At 34.0% G+C, this 23,767-nt stretch overlaps 1 protein-coding gene across 2 annotated transcripts in view; it reads right to left on the reverse strand.

Annotated features, from left to right (window-relative positions):
- Window positions 1-23,767, reverse strand: part of gpc3 (glypican 3) — a 296,476-nt gene that overhangs the window by 74,748 nt on the left and 197,961 nt on the right. For both annotated transcript variants that reach the window (XR_015506644.1, NM_001305618.1), the window contains exon 6: window positions 18,832-18,943. Coding sequence is in view for 1 of the 2 variants with exons in the window: in NM_001305618.1 (NP_001292547.1) it covers window positions 18,832-18,943 (112 nt within the window). In the remaining variant the exon portion in view is untranslated. The remainder of the gene's footprint in view (window positions 1-18,831; window positions 18,944-23,767) is intronic.

A 23,767-nucleotide genomic window follows, 5' to 3' on the forward strand; every position in this document is an offset into this window, starting at 1 on the left:
TTATTACAAATCAGTTATTAAAACTAGAATGTTTAGGAATGTGTTGAAAAAAATCTTCTCCTTGTTGAACAGAAACTGGGGAAAAATAATGTACTGCTACATTGAATCATTGAAATGCAGTAAAATTCCAAAATAATGAATCAGTTTAGCATAAAAAAGGTATTGTAAAAATGTGTGAGCCATGTTTTGCTCAGGAAAGTCAGTTTTCATTAAGATAAATTACTATTAGTTGTATATTTATTGACAACTGTACTCATCTAATGTGAAAAGGTGTGTTTTTTTCAAGCATGGTACGTTTTGGTACTCTTTAAGTGAGTAGATGAGGTGTTGGAGTCAGCGGAGGGAGCGTGCTGGAATGCAGAGCTCTGGTTTGTTTTGCTGTCTGCTCTCCTGCTTCACCTGCGGCCCTCCTTCTCTCTCTCCCTCCATCTTTCTCTCCATCTCCACCGCTGGATCTAATTAGAGACAAGCAGGGCTGCAGGACTGGAGTGTGTCACATACAACTCAACGCAGCCAGGAAGGAGAGCGGCAACCAAAGTGGGATTAACATGGGAGAAAAAGCATAAGAAATGTAGGGTGGAGTTCAAAGACAGAAAGAAAGTGAGGGCACAAAACTAGCAAAAGAAAAGCAGAGAACACTTCCAGCCAGGAAATTAGCGAAAAAAAAGTGAGTGTGCATGAAAGATATCTAGCCTAGAGTTGTCTCATAGTATGCAAAAAAGAAAAAGAAAAACGCAGCATCTAATTTTTCACAAAAGTAGGCTAACATGAGAAGCCGCATGTAATATATGCTCACCTCTCTGCCCTACACATGGTAGACACATCTCAGCGCTGGAGGGAACTTCTATAATCAAAGACCAATCAGATAATTGCAGTGTTTCACCACTATCCTTTGAGCTCCGCTGGGAACGGGCTTTTTTTTTTTAACAGTAACTCAATACCTTGGAAAGTCCAGATGGTCCTGATGACGGCACCAGCGGAAAGACATATTTTCCTAAATATGAAAATCTAATTTGGCAGTGTGCGTAAATTCAACTATACATGTGAGGGCAGCACTTTATGGAAAATATATTCATTTTTCGCTCACTCTGTCCCCAGTGTTCAAACAATATTGGCTTATATGACCCACACATACCACAGAAAAAAATAAAGAGAAAGTCCTGTAAAAATCCATTGCAATAACTGAGCTGAAAACTGATCAAATATGGATCAAATTATGAACATTAAAGTACATTTTAAGAAATACACTCAATGGCCACTTTATTAGGTATTAGACGTTCAACTGCTCGCTAACATAAATGTCAGCTAAGAACAGCAAACTGAGGTTACAATTCGCACAGGCTCACCAAAATTGAACAATAGAAGATTGGAAAAATGCTGCCTGGTCTCAATTTCTGTTGCGACATTCGGATGGTAGGGTCAGAATTTGGTGTCAACAACATGAAAGCATGGATCCATCCTGCCTTGTATCAACAGTAGATTGTATCAACAGTAGATTCACATCGTAGATGTGCAGCCGACAAATCTGCAGCAACTGCGTGCTGCTATCATGTCAATATGGAAAAAAATCTCTGAGGAATTTTCCAGTACCTTGCTAAATCTATGCCATGAAGGTTTAAGGCAGTTCTGAAGGCAAAAGGGAGTTCAACCTGGAACTAGTAAGGTATACCTAATAAAGTGGCCGGTGAGCGTACAGTATATTTATAAAACAATAAACAAACGACAGCAGCTCATTAATCTATTTTTGAACTGTAATTTACATGAGCTAACCAGATTATAAAACATATTGTTTCAAATGACTGAAAAAATTAAAAAGGTCACTTAAAATGTACTTAAAATTAACATTAAAATCAAACAGAACTGAGATCAAAATCTTATAAAGCTATTTGAAAGCATAAATAAACAGAAAAACAGCAGTTAACTATAAGCTATGAATTTCTGTAATAATACATAGTCAAGCGAATAATAATAGCTGATGTTCTTCCAGACGCAACCCAGTATTGGAAAACACACACACACAAACACTACAACCAATTTATTTTATTCAATTCACCTATAGCACTTGAGTTTGGACTGTGGGGGAAACCGGAGCACCTGGAGGAAACCCACGTGAACACAGGAAGAACATGCAAACTCAACACAGAAATGCCAACTGACCCAGCTGGGACTCGAACCAGCGACCTTCTTGCTGTGAGGTGACAGTGCTAACCACTGCAAGTAGCCAAAATGCAATGTATTATAATATTTTTTTACAATATGTCTACTGTTTTGCAATTCTGTTTTTTGCTCCTAATATTTCAACTTTGTATCTCACAATTTTGACCCATAAACTTACTTGAAAATATTGGGCTCTATTTTGACGGTCCATGTGCAGAGCGCAAAACGCAGGGCGCAAACGCTTTCAGGGCGTGTCAGGACTAATTTTTTAATTTTTGCTAATTCAAGGACTGGAAATCTGCCTTGCGCAGTGGCGCATGGTCTAAAAGGGTTGAGTTTATTTTATCAATGAGTTATAGGTGTGTTTTGAGAATAAAGTCGGAGTTTAGACCGGGTTAGTTTTGGTCTAATGAAAAATCTATTGTAGTTTCTCAAAATAGCAACGTGCGAGCGGTCCGCCTCAGAACGCCTTCCTTTTTAGACCAGAACGCCTATGGGCGCACAAATTAGCGCTAATGCATTTGCTATTTAAACAGCGTAGCGCAATGCCTCAAAACGACTCTTGTGCCAAGCTGAAACTACCAAAAGACTATTGCGCCATGCCTTGCGCCACACTGCGCTGGGTGTATGATAGGGCCCATTGTCTTAATATCAACATTTTAATCATCTAAAACATTTTTTTTAATCATAAAACTTTTCTGAATTGTTCTTTGTAGAAACCATTAATCCTAATAATGATAATGAGCCTTTAGTTTTAGTTTTGTTTACAAGATTACAAACAGCAAAGCTAATAAATACACATGTGTTTTCAATACTTCATGTCCTAACCTGTTAAAACATCTTTGTTATTTAAAAGTTGCTTTAGTTGACTGGACAATTTGCAATGCTGGCTACAGACAGGTATTGGTCAGAATGTCCAATCCAAATAAATCTATAAATATTAATCCTTGAGTTTATTCTGATTGTGCGTGTTTGCTTTCATTGTGGACAGACAAACTACTTGAGTCTGTCTCTGGAAACTTTGTTTCACTATATTAGTCCTTAAAAGTTTAACGGAGGGTGATTTTGTTTAGCCGCACACTAATCTCAGGGACATTTTACCCATTTATTAAGTTTCATTTTTAACAACAAACTGTGGAGGAGGATTTGCAGTTTAACAGCTCCCCTCAAAGGAAGTAAACTGTCCACAAATGACGCACCAATCTTGTATAAACATGAAGAGCTGTTGCAGACTTTACAGATCAGCATGAGTGAATGTTTGACAGCAACGGGAACAAACAAAAACACACATGAAGACAGACTGAGGGTGTGTGCTGCTATGAGCTTCATCCATGAACATCTCTGCCATTTCCGCCAAGCAGACACAATGGTTGATAAACACACACACACACACACACACACACACACGCACACGCGCACGCACGCACGCACACACACACACACAAATAAAAATTATTATGTGGTAAAGTACATGCTACAGAAAACATAAAAAAAAAAACAATTAATTAATAAATTGGTTATTCCATCATGCACAGCGGCAATTAGCTATTGACTTTTTGTTATAGGTTTATTTGACAAAACAGTTTGTAAAAACAGGAAGTGAAGTTGGAGAGAAAAAGGGGGAATGGGATTAGGAAAGGTGGCTGAGCCTGGACTTGAACTCTGGAACTCTGGATTTGTCTGTTTGTGTGTGCGCGAGAGAATGTGAATGAGCGTAAGCGAAGGCTATCTGGATTGTGTATGCACGCACACATGAATGTGGTTTCCATGTGCAAGTTAAAGCAAAATTCACACAGTGAGCAACGAAAATAAATGATGGCATAATGGCCAACCTAAATAATATTTGTATTTTCAAAATGGCAAAGAGGCAGTCAAGCATATACTCATTTCTTTAAAACCATGAGTAAATCTGTGGATGAGCCTGATCAAAAGGGATCTTGAGAAGGTGAAACTGCACGAATGGATCAGGAAAACAGGAGACAGAAACAAAGTAATCAGCCAGAAAACATGACGGAAGAGGTAACTGTGGGCTCTTCTTGAAGATTAAACAGAGCGAGTCATTTAATTATTATTTTTTTACTTGGCACATAATAGTGAAGTGAAATGAATAGTGATTGTTCATAGCTATGTTTGTTTGTAGCTACATGTTCTTATTAACGATGACTGACCTATAACTGAAATGTGCTTTTTTTGCATCACCAACTAATGTTGTTTGTTCCGGGAAAACTGAAATTGTTTGGTGGACGTTGGTCACGGTAACTTTTATTTTGTTCCGGGAATTATTCATCTACAAATTAAGCACTGCCACTAGGCCATAAGTATCAACTTTATCATTGCTTTTGATAATACTATAGGTGTTTTATGACATTTGATTTTTTTTTACTCATAATTACACATTTATACTACTTAAAACACACGGACACGAATCATCATTGTGTATTGTTGTTCATTGAAATGTTTCTAAGTATATCATATGCATTAAAGAATGCTCAATTCTATGTTTATTCAGTTAATTCAATGGTTAAAACAGACCAAATCAGCTTCAAACAATTATGTACAAAAATACTCAAAAAATGGTGGAATAAAAAACAATGTCACTTCATACATGCATATATTTTTTCCAGGATTTAAGATTTTAATTGACTTGAAAATTTTTTGCTAAAACATTTTTATTTGAAAATTTTAAACAAAAGCTATAAACTTTTGTAAATTGTCCTCTACGGTAACCATCAATGGGCAGCACACTGGCTGAGTATTTAGCACTGTTGCTTCACAGTAAGAAGGTCTCTGGTTTGAGTCTGGGCTGGGCCAGTTGGCATTTCTTTGTGTAGTTTGCTTGCTCTCTCCATGTTGGCGTGGGTTTCCTCGGGTGCTCCTGTTTACCCCAAAGTTCAAAGACATGCACTATAGGATAATTGGATTAATTAAATTGGCTGTAGTGTATGAGTGTGTATATAAATGTCCCAGTACTGGGTTGCAGCTAGAAGAGCATCCGCTGCGTAAAACATATGCTGGAAAAGTCAGCAGTTCATTCCACTGTGGCGACCCCAGATTAATAAGGAACTAAGCCAAAGGAAAATGAATGAATGAATTAGAAACCATCAATCCTAATAATGATAACCAACGTTAAGTTTTATTTTTGTTTGCATCATTACAAAGAGCAAAACTAATAAACACGTGTTATCAATGGACCCTTTTCACAAGACTGTTATGACGCACCATTAAGGTCCTCATAATCTTAAATGCTTGAAAGTTTTTAATACTTTGATTTTTAAAGAAATGTATGAATATTTATATGCATTTATGACTGTATCATATAATCTTTGCGTAAAATTACAAAAAATGAATTACCGCTTATGTGAGGTGTTTGTAATGCAGCATCTGTGGGGTTGAGAGTAAATTTGACATTATTTTCTCCTCTGGCTGTCGCCATCAGTCTCACACTATTTCCCCCCCTTTTCTGAAAGTCGTGATAATACCGTCATTGCACTTTTCTTTTATTATTTCAGCAAAAACCATTAAAAAAAATATTTGTTGTACTCTCCCATTCACTGCGCCTAAAGTTTACTCAACCATGACGCCATCCGCTACTTAGAAACCTGAAAATGTAAAAAAGGACACCATGACCTAACCAGGTAAAACATCTTTATTTAAAAGTTATTTCAGTTACCTGGACAAATTGTAACGCTGGCTACAGACTGTTATTGGTCAAAATGTAAGTGTAGAAAATGAAACCCTTTAAAAAAAAAGAAAAAAACAATAAACCATCAGCACTGGCTAATGCGCTAACTCATATGTATTAGCCCTGAGAGAGAGAGAGTCATGTTTAGGCATGCAGATAAGAACACACAGACTCTTTGAGCACTTGCCCAGTTGGAATAGCTTGAGCACCAAGTCCTTTTTTTTCATTTATAGAGACGAGCTTACTCTAAACTTGGCCCAGCGCAGCCATTACATCAGCTGCATTAAGCGTGAGAAATCTGGGTCTACAGAGCCGAGGGAGGGTAAAGTTTTGTCTTTTGGTGTTCAGCAGAGCCCCCGGTGTCTCTCTTTTAGAAAAGGCCCAAAATCTGAGCCAACAAGCCATCTCTAGTGCCGCTGCACTAACACTCGTTGGGACATGGTCTTGTCACGCTATATGGAGAAATATTTCAAAATCTAGCCTCCAAAAACCTTATTGCTCTATAAAATCAAATGGCTCCACACCCAAAATGTTTTATAGTACTACAACTGCTAAAATGAAGCCTACGCTAAAAGTAACAAGCCTCGCAGGCTAGAAGATGAGATGCTGGCTTTCTGAAGCCCGAGGAAAAGTTTGATATGAGGACTGTGTCAGTCTGCTCTGGGAAATAACTATTGGAAACAAATGAGAGCACGCATTAACAGAGTGCCAGATAACACCAGATGTAAACTATTATCACAGGGCTACGTTAAACTGAACATTTGATTAAAACATGTTTGAGTTCGCACTGGTGAAACAAAGGAAACAAGAGCGTCTCCCTAAAGCCCAGTTCACGCTGACAGCGGTTAAATCGAGGGAGGACAAGAGACAGACGTGTCGCTGGTAATTAGAAAATAGTACGTCACCCTGTCTTTAGGAATGTGTTTATTGCTTGTAAATGAAAGTGCCCCGTTACACTTTTCGATATCACTTTTCATGTAGATGATGTAATGATTTCTGAATGTAAACATTGATTTAAGGCAAGCGTTGCATTTGAAAGTTATCAGCTATTATTTTCAGTGCTGACAGGCGTTCAGTGGTGTATGAGAATTCTTACATGAGTTAACTACTTAAAGGCACAGTTCACCCAAAACTGAATATTCTTTCATCATTTACTCACCCTTTAATTGCTTAAGTTGAACAGAAAATACAATATTTTTATAAGGCTGGAAACCTGTAACCATTGACTTCCATAGTGTTTGTTTTTACTACTATGGAAGAAAGGTTTTCAGCTTCTTTTTTTCTTTTCAGTTCAACAGAATTAAGGCACTTATAAAAGTTTTTAACCACTTTTTATTTTTGGGTAAATTATTGCTTTAACTTGCATCCAAAACAATCCCATTGTTACAGTCTATTGTGCAATGCAAAAGTGAAAAAGCAAAGCAAGTGTCCAAACGCAGTATCCATTTTTCATTAACAAACAAACAGAACACATAGATGCCATGGGAGTAACTAAACACAACAGACAACAAGAGGAGAATACAAAATGGTATATGCACTATTTGACAAAAATCTTGTTATCGATCTCAGTTGTAAGAGCAACATTTAATAGCTTGACTTCTAGTATTTTAGTATGTATGCCAAAATTAATGTAAATTTATTTATTAATAATTATGGCTACTATTATGATGTGGCTTCATTATATCAATATAAATTCAGATAGTTTACTTAAAGTGCAAATTGTGTCAAGTTAGTTTTTTAATAGATTGCAACTTTTGTGTGGGAAGTGGGGCCCTATCATAAACCTGGTGCAATATGGCACAAACTTTGTACGGCACGATTTGTTGCTATTTTCAGACCAACGCAACCCTAATTTTCACATTTATTAATGACAATTTGAATAATGTTATTATTATTATTATTGTTAGTATTATTTATTATATGCATATTTATATTTGTTTTAATGAAAATAAGTTTAAATTTTTCCAACTGTCAAGTTTTGGAGACACAGGCATCACCATATGGGGCATAAGAATAGTATATGTGTTTAGATATAACTAGGGCCAGGAGGAATCTGCAGACATTTTTTTTTATTTGTACACAGAATTTTGGTCAAAATCTGTGGATTTATGCAAAATGATTTTGGGAGTATCATAACTAAAACCTTAATATATAAAATTTTTAAAATCCAACATTTTTAACTTGTATTTAATGTTTACAATGCAAATCCAATTAGATCCACTTTATTTGGTAAACAAAGCAAGTCTCTAATATAATATATTTACTAAAAGACAGAAAATATTACTTTACAAACTATATTAAACTATAGTAAATAAGTCATATAAATATTTTCATATTAGTCAATAATAGTTCTGAGATTATTAAAAAAACTGAATAAATATCAATTTACACACATTTACACAAGTAAATACAAAGAATCAATGATGGGCTAAATATCTGCGGAATTCTGCGTGCACAGATTCCGTGTGGGCCTAGATATAAATAGAAATAACAAGTTTTTCACCACACTTCGTTATTATTGTTCATTTATTTGTTTTCCTGGAAATCAGAACTAAATTTAGAAATAGTTTTGACTCAAATGTTTGTGTCGAAAAAAAATTACATATATACTGTAGGCTAATGGAGCCTCATGAAGCGTTCAGTTCTTCCACTTACAAAGTCTGCCATGTAAATAGCAAATGTGCCATGGCACAACACAACAAGATGAGACTCTGATTGGTTTAATGCTCGCTATGCTCAAAACATACCCATAACCTGTTAAGAGAATAAGCACAACCCTGTTAGACCATGCACCAGAGCACAGAGCGTATATTTACATGCTCAAAATAGCAAAACTTGATTCGGACACACCCTTGCTTTAGTGCCATGCACTTTGGAAATAAAGCCCGTGGTGCTTGCACATTTTCATGCCTGTTTTGTATGTATGCCATGTTTGTACAGTAAATCCAACCCCTGATTCAGTACATACGTCACTTTATTTTAACAAAAAGTTTTTTGGTAAAAACGATCACTATGGTATACTGTATGGTTTTGGATTGTTAATTAAGATTTTGAAGATTTTTTTTTAAAGATTTTCCTAAGATTTTTGTAACATATTTGCAGGATGTTTTGAGCTTGCTGTAACATGGGGACATTTTGGTGGACAGCTCAATCGGACAGGAAAAACAGAGATATCTGGTTATACCATGATTGTCTGTGCTGTAATACAGATATTTAGAGTTGATCATTTTATAAAATCTTAAAAGGCATATCATCTGAAATACATGACTCTACGTCTCAGTTGAACTAGGAGAACAAAAGAGTAAACTATTTAAGTGTATCTTAAGCAAATAAAAATTAACAAGTGAAATTATGTTTGTAAAGATTATTTTTCAATTGTGCAGCTTTCAGAAATATTTGAACTATTGTGGATTTCAGCATCTGTATCAAGGTATCTGTAAAAGCAGATATTTATTTGTTTATATATTTGTAGTATAAACAGTATATATAAGGGCTTAGTTAGCCAGGATTTAGTTTTGACAAGAAATGAACACTACTGTAGTTGGTTTTGCCTTTGGACGTTGTTGTGTCTTGTCCTGTTCTATCTCATTTAGGACATTGTGCACTTTCAAATGACTTGACAAGCAATTCTTAGAAAATGCCATAGTAATAACATCATGTGTGCACGTAGTCTAATAAACAACCCTGGGTTGCTTTCTTTCCACACAAAAACAAACAGTATTATGCATGACTGAATTTGCGTGGTCCGAAATGTCAAAAACAGCGAAACCTGTTGACTACTACTTAGCTGAACCTCACTAACAAAAAGGCTTTAAATTGGTCAAAAACAGTCATTTTTACATTTAAAACTAATAAAAATAAAAACTAATAACTAATAACTTAAGTAATTTGCCAAAGTTTCTGTGAGGAAGTTTAGAAGAAGAGTTGTGTGACAGAAAATATCTTTAACCAGCTAGAAAAACAACGGAAGTCTAAGAGATCTCCTCACTAATGTAGTGAGACGAATGTGTGTGTTTATGTGTTTATGTGGGTTGCGGAAGTGTTTATCTGTGGTGCACACATGCCATACAGGTCTTTTGTGATTCACTTGCCATTTGCCTTCCAGACGTGAGCAGCCCTGACATCATACAGTCACCAGACCAACAGCATCTGTGTGTTTGTGATTACATTTTATTATCTGAGAACTGTGTTGTTATACTGAACATCTGCATGTGGTATTATGCACAGACATGCTAAGGGAAAAATAAATGGGGGAAAAAATAGATTTTTCTATATTGTTTATATTAAATATGGTCTGTAAAAACAGGTTTGTGACTCTTAATTTATATTACTCATTTACCATTTGTAACTTTTTACACTTAAATGTAGGTTCCCATTTCTTTATATTTAGAAATGTCAATAAAAAACGTGTTGAATCTTTATTAATCTGAATCAAGTGAAGGATTGAGAATCAAATCAAGATTTGAATTCATTCAAAACAAACAGAATCAAACTGGATTGGGAAATCAGAATCGATAACAATCTCCACATTCTTCAAAACAGGGAGGTTGCTTATTATTAGCCCACAAAAGAAAAAGTGGAAAAAGTTTTATTAAATTATTAAAAAAAAATTTATTTACTTTTGGAAACCCTTCTTATATGGCGGAGATGCCCAAAGTAGGGCCCGCGGGTCAAATTAGCCTATGGTAACCTTTGATTCGGCCCACCATCCCATCTGAGAATATTGAGGATGCTTTAGAGATTGTCAATTTAAATGTAATATAACCCTTTGTTTGTTTGTTTTATTGTAATAGCTAACTGATAATAAACGCTTCAAAGAAATGGTGTAAATAATCAGATTTTGTTTAAATGTAAATCCTGTCTCTTGGCAATGTAAAGGTGAGCAAATCAAGTCAAAGGCAGATTCATCTTGACAAATGAATTCAGCATTGATTTACACTGTGTAATAAATGTGATTATGTTTTGTATTGCTATAAGTTATTGTTTTAAAAGTTCTACTGCATTAGTTAATACCATTTAAATGAACATTTTCTATTTATTTTGAAATATTATGAAATAAATTAGGAAATTATCCATGACAAATTTATTGTAAAATAGTGTGGTATATTTGCCTTTGGCAAATGGCCCACAATGTTATTTGGTTTTTGGCCCTTTGTATAAAAAAGTTTGAGCACCCCCAAACTATGACTACAAAACGGCATTGCTATAAATAACTCTTTTTGAAACCTTTTTATTTGTTAATAATTAAAGTGATTGCATGATTTTGGGCGTAACAATATTAAATTGAGGTTTAGGTGGGATAATATAAAGGCTATAGGGACATGGGTATGGGTGTGGGTATTAATTTTGTTATGGATAGGTTTAATGTGCCACATTATACTATTTTTATGGTTTCTAAGTTTGTTTTGGAGGTATTCTATAATTTTACTTCAATCTAAGCATCAATAAAACAAAAATTTTCATAATTGCAGCATTATACAATTGTTCACAATGACTAAAATGGTTCATTAATGTATTCAGTCTCTATAAACCATACGTTTCTGAGAGGTTTGTACTCATTGGTCAGAAAAGTGACCGGTCAACAACTAACAGCACAAATGCCTTAAGACAGTGGTTCCCAAAGTTCGGCTCAGGACTCCTTAGGCGGTCGCGAGACAATGATAGGGGGTCGCTTAGTGATTTCTAAAATCAAATAAATTTTACTATTAAATTATTAAACTATTAGAACTATTAAACTATTATTCTACTATTTTACTATTAAACTATTAGAATTACTATATTTAACCATAACTCACAGAAGATAAAACAATTTTAACAGTAAAAACAACAACATACAAATGAAAAGTCATCAGCCCTTAAATTATTTTTAATGTGTTTACTTTAGATTAACAACACAGCAATAACATCGGCTGCAGCAGATTGATTTTATAGCACCAGGTTAAACTTTTTGACACCTTTATGGCAGTCAAATACATTAAAAATAAGTACAGGCCATGACTGAACTTTGAGAATGGTCTCTGAGTGAGGGTCTCCAAAATTAAACCAAGAATAGACTGAAATCATTGTGCCCACCAGTCTCTTTAGGTGAGGTTAATATTAAAATAAACTAATTAATAAAGGAATATAAAATGATATGGGTGTTAGACTGTTGCACTTTTTTATGTTGTCATTATGCTCATGTTTATATAGGCCTATTGTTGTGTACGCAATGTTTGTATATTTATAACCACCTCTGAGGAATTTGGGGGTCGCAAGTCACTGGCATTGTTATTTTAGGGGTTGTGGGCTAAAAACTTTAGAAACCCCTGCATTAGGATTTGTGAATTTTTCCTCTGGCAGCTTCCTCAGCACTTCCACACACTGTAAAATGAACATTCGCAATGTTGTGGTTTTTAATGTATAAATTCAAGCCAGATTTTCATCTTTTGGAAGTGCAAAGTGATTACTTGCTTTAGATGCACTGACATTGCGCAAATTTGTTAAAAACCAGCACAGGTTTGTGTAGGAAGTACGACTGCCGCTATTCACAACTCATTTCAGTCCAAAATCTTTTTTTTTTTTCCCGTTGTGAGACAATAATTACACCTATCATTATTTCTGATCACTAAAACTTTGCAGGCGTTTTACCTGAGTTACATTACACTGCATTTAGGTTCATATACAAAATAGCTAAATAGGGGACTTTAATGTTGGAATAAGGGGTAGTATTAACAGTTGAATTACACATGTACTTGCAGAAATTAATTACATACAAGCAATTTTAAGACCTGAACAATGTAGGTACATGCATCAAACATAAGCTGATGACAGTTAATATAAAGTGGGTTCTATAAAATAATGTCCTTCTTTCACTCATACTGTATGTGCATCTTTGTCATGTACGTAAATTATGTGACAGTGTCTCTTGAAACAACAGCTGGACACTTCACAGGAGCTGCACATGAGGAAGAAATTGAAGGCAAGAAGGTCAGAGTCAGTCCTTCATAGAGAAGAAGAGAAGAGAAGAGAAGAGAAGAGAAGAACAGAATATGACAGAGTATAAGAATAAAGAAGTAAAGAGAGTAAATAAACAGATGAAAAAAGATGCTCTATTTACAAAGTAGCATAGAAAGTGACGGGCCATAGAATAGAGAAGAGACAAGAAGAGACAAGAAAAGGAAAAAAAGAAGATAATAAAAGAGAAGTGATAAGAAAGAGCATATGAATGGAGAAGAGAAGAGAAGAGAAGAGAAGAGAAGAGAAGAGAAGAGAAGAGAAGAGAAGAGAAGAGAAGAGAAGAGAAGAGAAGAGAAGAGAAGAGAAGAGAAGAGAAGAGAAGAGACGAGACGAGACGAGATGAGATGAGAGATTAGATGAGCATAAAAGTAAAGATGGGAAGTGACAAGAAAGAGTTGAAGAATAGTGAAGAGAAGAGAGAAGAGAATAAAAAAAAGAGATGAGAAAGAGTACAAGATAGAGAAAAGAACAGGGGAATAGAGAAGAAAATAAAAGACAAGGAAAGAAAAGATGAGAAAAGAAGAGGAAAAAAAGAAGATAAAACAAGATTAGAAAAATGACAAGAAAGAGTAGATGAATAAAGAAGAGGAAAATAGAGAACAGAATAAAAGCTGAGAGAAAACAAATGATGATAAAATAAGAGAAGACAATAAAGGAGAAGATGAGAGGTTATAACAAATATTAGAAGAATAGAGAAGAGGAGAAAGGAGAAGAGAAGTGATGAAAAAAAGAGAGGAGACAAGACAAGATGAGAAGAGAAGAGAAAAGAAGAGATAAAAAAAGAAAAGAAAAGAAAAGAAAGAAAAGAAAAGAAAAGAGGAGCATAAAAGAGAAGTGATGAGAAAGAGCAGAATAATAGAGAAGAGGATTAAAGAGAAGAGACAAACAGAAAAGAAAGAAGACATGAGACGCTCAATTTGTAGGGCAACCAAGATAATGACAGACCATAGAATAGAGAAGAGAAGAGATGATAAGAGAAAAAAGAGAATAAAATAGATGAAAAAATAAAGAATTGAAGACAAGAGCAGAGAAGTGAAGAGAAGAAAAGAAAAGAAAAGAAAAGAAAAGAAGAGAAAAGACAAGAAGAGAAGAGAAGAGAAGAGAAGAGAAGAGAAGAGAAGAGAAGAGAAGAGAAGAGAAGAGAAGAGAAGAGAAGAGAAGAGAAGAGAAGAGACGCTCTATTTGCAGAGTAACTGAGAAAATGATGGGCCGTCCCATGGTAGGTTTGACCCCAGTGTCCTCCTCCACAGCCTGAGGGCAGACGAGACCCACAACTCACCCGAGCCGCTCTGATGTCTCTGAGGTCTGTTTAAACAAGAGCACTGCGCTAATCCGCTCAGATCAGGCCATTGAGTGTGAGGCCGAGCTGAGGCTCTCTGTCACACACACATTTTTACAACATGCATACATATACTGCCTTAATGCAAGATGTGCACACACAGGATGTAGTACTATATATAGAATTAATATACAGTTGAGGTCAAAATCATTAGCCCTCCTGTGAGATTTTTTTCTTTTACAAATATTTCCCAAATGATGTCTAAAACAGGAGTTCCCAAACCTTTCAGCTCACGACCCCTAAAATAACAATGCCAGTGACTTGCAACCCCCGAATTCCTCAGAGGTGGTTATAAATATACAAACATTGCATACACAACAATAGGCCTATATAAACATAAGCATAATGACAACACAAAAAAGTGCAACAGTCTAACACCCATATCATTTTATAGTCATTTACTTTTAGTTTATTTTAATATTAACCTCACCTAAAGAGACTGTTGGCCAAAATGTTTTCAGCACAAGTCTATTCTTGTTCTTAAATAATTCATTTTTGAATGTATTTGATTGGCATAAAGGTGTCAGAAAGTTTAACCTGGTGCTAAAAAAAATCAATCTGCTGTTCATCTAATGTAACCCACCAATCCTATGAAGAAATTGAAAGGCTGATGGCTTTTCATTTGCATGTTGTTGCAATATAATAATATAATATTTATAATATTTATATTTTTATAATAATATTTTTTTTTCTGGAGTAAGTCCTATTTGTTTAATTTTGGCTAGAATAAAATAAGTTTCTAATAATAATAATAATAATAAAACATTCAATATTATTAGATTTTAAGCAATATGTTTTTTAATTGTCTATAGAACAAATCATTATTTTTTGACTTCCCTAATTACACTAACTTGCCTAATTAACCCAGTTAAGCCTTTAAATTGCACTTTAAGCTAAACACTAGAGTCTTGAAAAATATCTATTAAAATATTATGTACTGTCATAATGGCAAAGATAAAAGAGATTATTAGAAATTAGCAAAAGAGATTATTAGAAATTAGCAAAAGAGATTATTAGAAATTAGCTATATATATATATATATATATATATATATATATATATATATATATATATATATATAAAACTTTGTTAAGTACTCTTCACATTGATTGATTATCCAAGGTTCCATCATGTTTCTTTGATTAAATACAGATTTTCAAAGTTGTGGTATTCTTTTTGAATAACCCTGTTAATTCTCATAATTTGTACCACAACTATAGGTATGCGGTGGCACAGAGTTAGACCTCTTTCTTGACTTCACACAGAAACAGCAATGCGTGTAGCATGAAGTCACTTTGTTGCATAGATGCTATTGGTTAAATGGTTAAACATGGAAGCAGCTTGAAGCAGAAAACACAAGTATTTCTCAGGTCTGGAGGTATTATAAAGTTGATGAGAACTTTTAATGGCGTTGCAAGTGTCCTTGATGAGAACAGAAACAGGCTTAAACCTGACAAAGTAGAGTTGTTAGTTTTCATTAAGAAAAACAGACCTTTCATTCCGTAAAACGTGATACTGTGACAACAGTAACAACAGAGTTAGGAGTGCAGTTCCTAAAAGCATATTACTGGCTTTGCAAACACTGAGGCACTTTTATTTATTTAATTTTTGTTTACATGCCTTCCGGGTATTTTGGTTGAAGTGCTATTTGTTTTTATTATTTATTAGAAGATTTATTGGAAGATTATGATTATTATTTTTTTAATAACTGTTGTACTAAAGTCCAAAAGTGAAGCATTATGTTATTTATTAATTGACTGTTAAAGCTACCTCACAGAAGTGCTCTGTTTTTGCTAACAAAGTTGTTCAATGATAAAATAAGGTAAATTAAATAAAAAATAAGGAACACCCTGGAAAAACCTGATCAGGGCATCCCTATTAAAAATATTATGTTCAGAAATGTGTTAAAAAACTCTTCCTTCAGTTGAACAGAAATTGGGGGAAATATACAGGAGCCGTATATATATTTCAGCCATACAATTGAAGTCTTAATTATTAGCCCTCCTATATATTTTTCCCCAACTCCTGTTTAACAGAAGGAAAAGTCCAATTTCTCATACACTTGTCCATTTTCTCAAATGTAAATAAAGTAATCAGATAAAAATAGATAAAAATAAACAAATAAACGTGGGGAGAGCATGCAAACTCCACACAGAAACGCCAACTGACCCAGCTAAGGCTCGAACCAGCTGTGAGGTGGCAGCATTACCTACTGCGCCACCGTGTCGTCTCATATTAATTTATTATTCATACCATTTATTTATTTCAAAAGCACTTGACTGCATTCTGACCCCTTCCATTGCCTTTATATAATGACAATCCAGTAGTTACTTGTCATATTCCTTAGTTGTAAATCACTCTGGATAAACGTGTCAGCTAAATGACTCCCTGCAATATAACACAAATGTAAAAGGGGGAAAAAGACTAAAAGTTTCAATAACACGCACACTTGGATCGATCTAACCATAGCCTATAGTCATTCACAGCCAGACTGCGTTGCAACATATCTTCAAGCCGAGCCAAAAACACACATCCTCCAGGTACAGAGGAAGCGCCCGCTGAACTTCCTGTGGATGAGCCAGATGCGTCTCTCTCAGGAATACAAGAATATACAGACTGAAAACCCTAAAGAGTCAAATATCAATGCAGGATCGCACTCACAATAGGGAACAAACTGAACATGAAATATAAGCAGACACACCCTGACACTGACACACACACACACACACACACACACACACACACACACACACACACACTAGGTGATATGACACGCAGCTGTTGTTTTTTAAAGTCAGGAAGGAAGAAAGTGAATGAAAGCCTGTGCTTTGTCTGCATTAATGCACAGATACCGGCAGCCCGTATCACACATGCTGATAATCTACCAGGCTGTGTGTCATAAAGCAGCACGCAGACGTGTGCATCTGTGTGTGTGATGACAGCCAGACTGTTGTGACCGAGTTAAAACCGAGGTGATGAGTTTATGTATGACTGCATGTCTGTGCAATGACTGACACCAATGCAGAGGAGGATTATTTGCAGAAGTTTACTGGTAAAAAAAAAAAGTTTGTGAATTGTAAAAGACAAAATTATATAAAATCAATCAACACCCAGTGTGTTCATTTTAACAAAATGGTTGATAATGTGATTTAATTTAATCATATTACTCTGGACTTTAATGTTTTTTTACAGACAAAATAGAGTAGAACAATAAAATGAGAATAAAATCTCACAAAAGCAAAACAGGAAATAGAAAGTACAAAAATATGACAAATTAGATTCAATATAAATAAAATAATCTAATAAAAATAGATCAAAATAAACAAATAAATACAAATTAGTGCCTTAGTGTCCCACTAGTGATGATATACAGTCATATCACACTGCTATGGGTTTGATATTGTGTTTATACAAGTTTGACGGCAATATCGTGTATATAAAAAAGAAAATCAAACATGCAGAGTCTAAAAACCCAATTGTATGACAAACTACTTTCTTCCGCCATTCATTCACATCAGCAGCTAATGTCAGAACAGCAGAAATCATTGTTACTTCACCAATGCCACTTTAGAGCTAGTATTTGAATGTTTATCTAGCGTAATGTCTAAAGTGATGACAAAACAGGGGATTTTGCTCACATTTTAGGATGATAAGGCTGAACAGCATGAAATGCCATCAGTCTACAGAGAATTTCCAGTATTTTTCTGTCACGGTCGGGATATCAATATAATTATCTCTGAAAAAGCCAAAACCAAACATTAACAAACATCTTATTAATTAATGAGTAAATAATATTATAATAATATGTAAATTAATGAATAAATGTAGTAGTATTTTTAGTAGGGCTAAACAATACTCGTAAAATATGTGAAAAGTATATTTATTGTGATTTCTCTAGAGAAGCGTTTTTAATATCTTTTTTTTTTAAAGGAAATAGGTACTATAAAGTTAGTAACCCTATCTGATTGATCTAATTTGAAACAACCTATTCATGCAACACACAAATGCTTGCCATAAAAAAATAAGTTTTATGATATGGCACATCCTATTATGGAGATGATCATTTGTGCAATCCTTTATTTTTAGTACAAAATTTTGATCACATAATATAATAGAAACTAATTATCATCCAAATACTTTAAATCAATGTATAATCTTGTTTTATAGTATTATTATTTTTTTATTTAATTTAATGTAACAAATTCTATACTCAAAACTATAAAGTTGCTTTTAATATTTTAGGAATATAAAAAAATTGAGCCACTCAAACAGAGGTGATACATTTTGAGCAATCTTAGGTAGAAAAACAAACACTGGTATAAAATAAAACAATATAAAAGTAGTTTTAACAAATAATCATTATAAATAATAACAAAACAAAGAAAATAGGACACAGTTAATATTATTTTTGTATTTTATGTTGTAAATGTTGTCATTTTCAGTATGCCTATAAAGATCAAGCATTATGATAATCGAACACACATTAGCCCTTTAGCATCAAATAAAGCTGATAATCAGTACCTGAGACAATCGCAGCACCATCATACGTATGCTGTTGTTGAAATGGCAAAGTTGGAGAAGCAGAAACTATTTCTAAAATAGTAATGTCATGGCCATGGAAAAGATACACCTTTCATCACATCACAGTGTGACGCACCTGATTGATGTGCTTGAGTTTGTCGATGATCTGACTGATGACGGGTTCTGGTGTTTTTTGTTTGGATTCAGAGCCATGTGGATGAACTCTCTTCAGACCTGGACCAGGAAACCTGCAAAAATAGATGCACATGTCAGTTCTTACATTTAATAAATTACATGTTTTTATGCACATCATACAGTTTAATACTATTTAATTTTACTCCACCACTACTTTAAAGAACATTTCTTTATAGGTTCTTACAGGTCCAAATAAACTGTAAAATTATATTATATTATATTATATTATATTATATTATATTATATTATATTATATTATATTATATTATATTATAAGGGAAATGTCTATCTAGTCATTTGTTCTTGCAGAAAAATGCCTGACAAGCTTACCAACTGTTTGTTGTAGAAGACTGGAAAAACAGATTATCAGCTAGATTTAGGCTACTAATGTAAACAAATGCACAATGATTTGAGCTCTAATAATTTACTCACTTTTACTTTTACTTAATTAAAGTTTGCAGAAAAAAACATGACGGTAATGGCTTAAAAAAATATACCAAATCTTTATAATTCTGATCTAACATTCATGAACTACGCCTGGCATTTAAGTTCAATTATTTAACCGTTAACAGCCAAAGCAAAAGACGGCGAAAATGAAATCAGTTTAAATTGAGGCGAATTCACAAATTAATATGTCATAGTAGTTATTAAATATTGTTGTCACTAATTATATTTGTTGTCACTAAGATTTTCTTTTTTTCCTAATAGATAAAAAATACTTTTATTCAAAGGAATGTAAGATCATTAATGGCTACCCTTTAAGGTGCACTACTTGATAATTTTTTTTGACCCACATCTTGTTTTAAATAATATACTGACATAACTCTGATAAATAGTAATAAGCAATTAAAATAATAACGATAACCTATGAATAAAACTTCAACCAAGTTGTTATAATGCCTGTTAAAGGGTTAAATAATATACCAGTCTTTTTAACTTTGACCTCACATTCATGAACTTTCTAGCCCTTGCATGTAAGTTCACTTGTTTACCTTACAGCCAAAACAAAAGACAGCGAAAATGAAATTAGTTTTTAATGTGAGGCGCATTCACTAATGATATTCTAAATTAAGACGGGCTTTAATTACATTAGTGTCATTAAGCAATAAACAGTACGAACATACTGCCAGTGAAAACAAACATCCTGACATACCTGACAGAGTTAACGTTACGGAGCGTTTCCCTTTGTGACAACAATCCTGTCTGTTGTACATGTGAACGTAAAATGTTTCAAATCAATGATTTCATATTAAAAACTTATCGTTTTGCATATTTCATTACTAAAAACCTCCTCAAGTCTCAAAAACAAGAACTAAACCTTCAAGAAGTAAAGCGGTAAATTAGCCTCTACTGCCACCTAGAGGCAAACATGTGACTAACGCTTAATTTGAGCAAAAATGACTCATTTGCATTAATATGTTTTTAAATTAAGCACTTTCATTAAATTTGTTCATGATACTTGAGGGCACAGATTTCAAAGACACGTTTTAGATAAAAAAAAAAATGAAGAAAATTATAGACTGAGGCATTTTAATAAAATTTCCCTTGTGGTTTCTGTTGATCAAAATTAGTCAAAGCCTGAAAAAGAGAGCCTGAATTATGGAACAAAATCAATGCCTAAAGTCTTGAATTAAAAAGCTTGTTGAATATCACAAACTGAAAAAAATAATACACCGTATTAACAAGTTCTTGCATTTTAATGACTTGAATTCCAGGGTTTGTATTTTTAGGTCCTGAAATTTAACATATCTGTTTATTTAATCTGTGAATATTTCAACGAAAAATATTTCAAACACGTTTTCATACTTAAAAATTCAATAATTCATATTCAATTTTCAGATTTCACTTAAAAAATATTTAATACCCTTTAAAAATATTCAAAAGGTCATTTTCAGTTCATTTTATTTCAGTTCTAATATTCGCTTCCATAAATTCAGTGGATCAAATTCGACTGATAAATTTCAACATTACATCCGGGAACTGCAGGAGAAGCAATAGATTGCAGAGTGAAGATCGCAGCTGCTCTAGCTTTCACCAGCAGGTGGAGATGGAATAATGTAAGATTTTTAACCCAGTAAACAGGCGAGAAAAAGGCTAATAAAGGCAAAAAAAGTAGCATTCAATTTTAATATCAATGCCTTGGACATTATAAATAATAAAAAGTATGAGTAAAATGAGTAAATGAGGTTTTAGTCATCTATATTTGCCCTTATGTAACGGAAGCCAGCTGGTGATCGCGTAAAGCTCACTCCTGATCCAGGGACAGACGTTGTTCTGCAATCTTATCGGAGCTTGTCTCCCATGCTGGCTCGTTACCTGCTCGGACCGGTGCGGTTATGTGCACATAAACCGTCTTTTGATGATGATGTTACACATTGTCTATCTTTATTGACTCTTTCTTCCATAGACGCTAAGTATTATATTGACAGCTAAAGAATATAAACGTATGAGAAACAGGAGAGAAAATATAATAATAATAATACAAAATAGATAAACATTGACAGGGCTAAGAACAATTACGATCAAAGATTTTCAAAACCAGAGAGATTTTATGAGAATGTCACAAAACAGTTTACTTGGAAATGTTAAACAGAGTTCAGGTATGATTTAAGGTTGGTTATGGATGGGGCGTCTAATTTAAAATAATTTAACATGATAATGCATTAAAGGAGCGTCTTCAGTTATTATTTAAACGCAGCTATGTCTGGATTGGGATAGGTTATAATTTCATTATTTAAATTATGATTGTTATTATTATTATTTTATGACATGTATTTGGGCTATTGCGCTTAAATAAGTCATCTGTGATTCTAAATTAATATTTCTATTTACCCTTTTTAGCTATCACTTTGCTATCGTCTTTCTCTTCTTTTTTTCGAATTTTTGGGGGTTCTGCCACGGTTAAACGTTTGCAAAATGTCTTTAGTTTATCGCTTTTCCTCTAAAATAGAGACGAAGCAGAAGGAAAATAAATGAATTGATGAATGAATGAAATGATTGACGTTTTTATGCATGTGTGGTGCGGCTTGCTCACGACAAAGGCGAACGAGTGGCCGCGAGCTCCGGTGGCCGGTCAGAGCCAGCGCCCCACAGCAAACTGATTAAGAGATGCTGGATGGCTGCCAATATATGATAGGAATTCTTCCAAAGTTTCAGATGATATCTGGGCTTGTGCATAATAATGTAAAATGAAAGTGAAAGTCATGACATTTGGCCAAGCATAAGAATAGCCTACAAAAGTGTTTCGATTATTATATTAATCATGACATATGTCATGCTTGGGCTTATATGAATAACACCTCGCTGTTTACCATTTCCGAAAGTGGAGCTGACGTCGGCGAGAAATTGCTTGTATAATTGTAAAAAGAGTGATGAATATTAATGGATTTCTTATATCTGTCATTTCTGATAATATAATTGATTTAGTGTGAGCTAATGAGTTTCCAACACAGCAAAAATGCATCCAGAATCCTAAACCAATAACTTTGTCAAGCAAAAATTATGATTTTATAGGCTACTGATTTTTTTTTAAAAAACAAGAAAAAAGAAACTATTAGCTACCCTAGCAATTGTTTATTTAAATATGATCATCTCAAAATATAAAATAAAAACATAATGGTTTGACTTCGTGAAATCATAAAACAGACTTGCAGAAAAGAGTTAATAGAATAAATGAGCAAATACATTCTCTCCAGTAGATGGCGATTAAAGCTCAGTAATACCCCATGAGGATGAACATTGAGCTGCATTGCAGGAACCCCTTAACCACGCATGTCAAACCACGCATTCTAAACATTAATCTTATGAAACTAGCTCAAGTGACAACTATATAAAATTTAAACCAGTTTAAATAAGTTTATATGTTTAATAACTGCAAAAAAGATCAACATTGCTAATCATAAAATACAAACGGTCGCTGCAAAGTTATAAATAACGGTTTTCTCATTTAATACTGAAAACAAATTAAAGTCAGTTATAACTGCCTATTATCAAACCACAAGCGACTCATTTTATTACTTATCATTGGCTGCGACATTGCCACTTTTGCGTTAATACCTTTTTCTCGCCTATAGGCTACATAACAATAAAACAATAATCTGGACAAACTAAGACATTTTGCAAACGTTTAACCATGGCAGAACCCCAAAAACTAGAAAAAAGAAGAGAACGACAGGCAGAGTGATAAAAAGGATAAATAGAAATATTAATTTAGAATCACGGATGACTTATTTAAGCGCAATAGCCCAAATAAATGTCATACAATAATAATATTAACAATCATAATAATAATTTAAATGATGAAAATGTATAACCTATCCCAATCCTGACATAGCTGCGTTTAAACAGCGCAAACATTATAGTTATGCCATATTAGACGGTTCTGTGTGAATAACTGAAGACGCTCCTTTAATGCATTATCATGTTAAATTATTTTAAATTAGACGCCCCATCCATAACCAACCTTAAATCATACCTGAACTCTGTTTAACATTTCCAAGTAAACTGTTTTGTGACATTCTCATAAAATCTCTCTGGTTTTGAAAATCTTTGATCGTAATTGTTCTTAGCCCTGTCAATGTTTATCTATTTTGTATTATTATTATTATATTTTCTCTCCTGTTTCTCATACGTTTATATTCTTTAGCTGTCAATATAATACTTAGCGTCTATGGAAGAAAGAGTCAATAAAGATAGACAATGTGTAACATCATCATCAAAAGACGGTTTATGTGCACATAACCGCACCGGTCCGAGCAGGTAACGAGCCAGCATGGGAGACAAGCTCCGATAAGATTGCAGAACAACGTCTGTCCCTGGATCAGGAGTGAGCTTTACGCGATCACCAGCTGGCTTCCGTTACATAAGGGCAAATATAG

The sequence above is a fragment of the Danio rerio genome, chromosome 14, assembly GCF_052040795.2.
Source record: "Danio rerio strain M-AB ecotype USA chromosome 14, GRCz13ab, whole genome shotgun sequence".
In the NCBI taxonomy this organism is placed as follows: domain Eukaryota; kingdom Metazoa; phylum Chordata; class Actinopteri; order Cypriniformes; family Danionidae; genus Danio; species Danio rerio.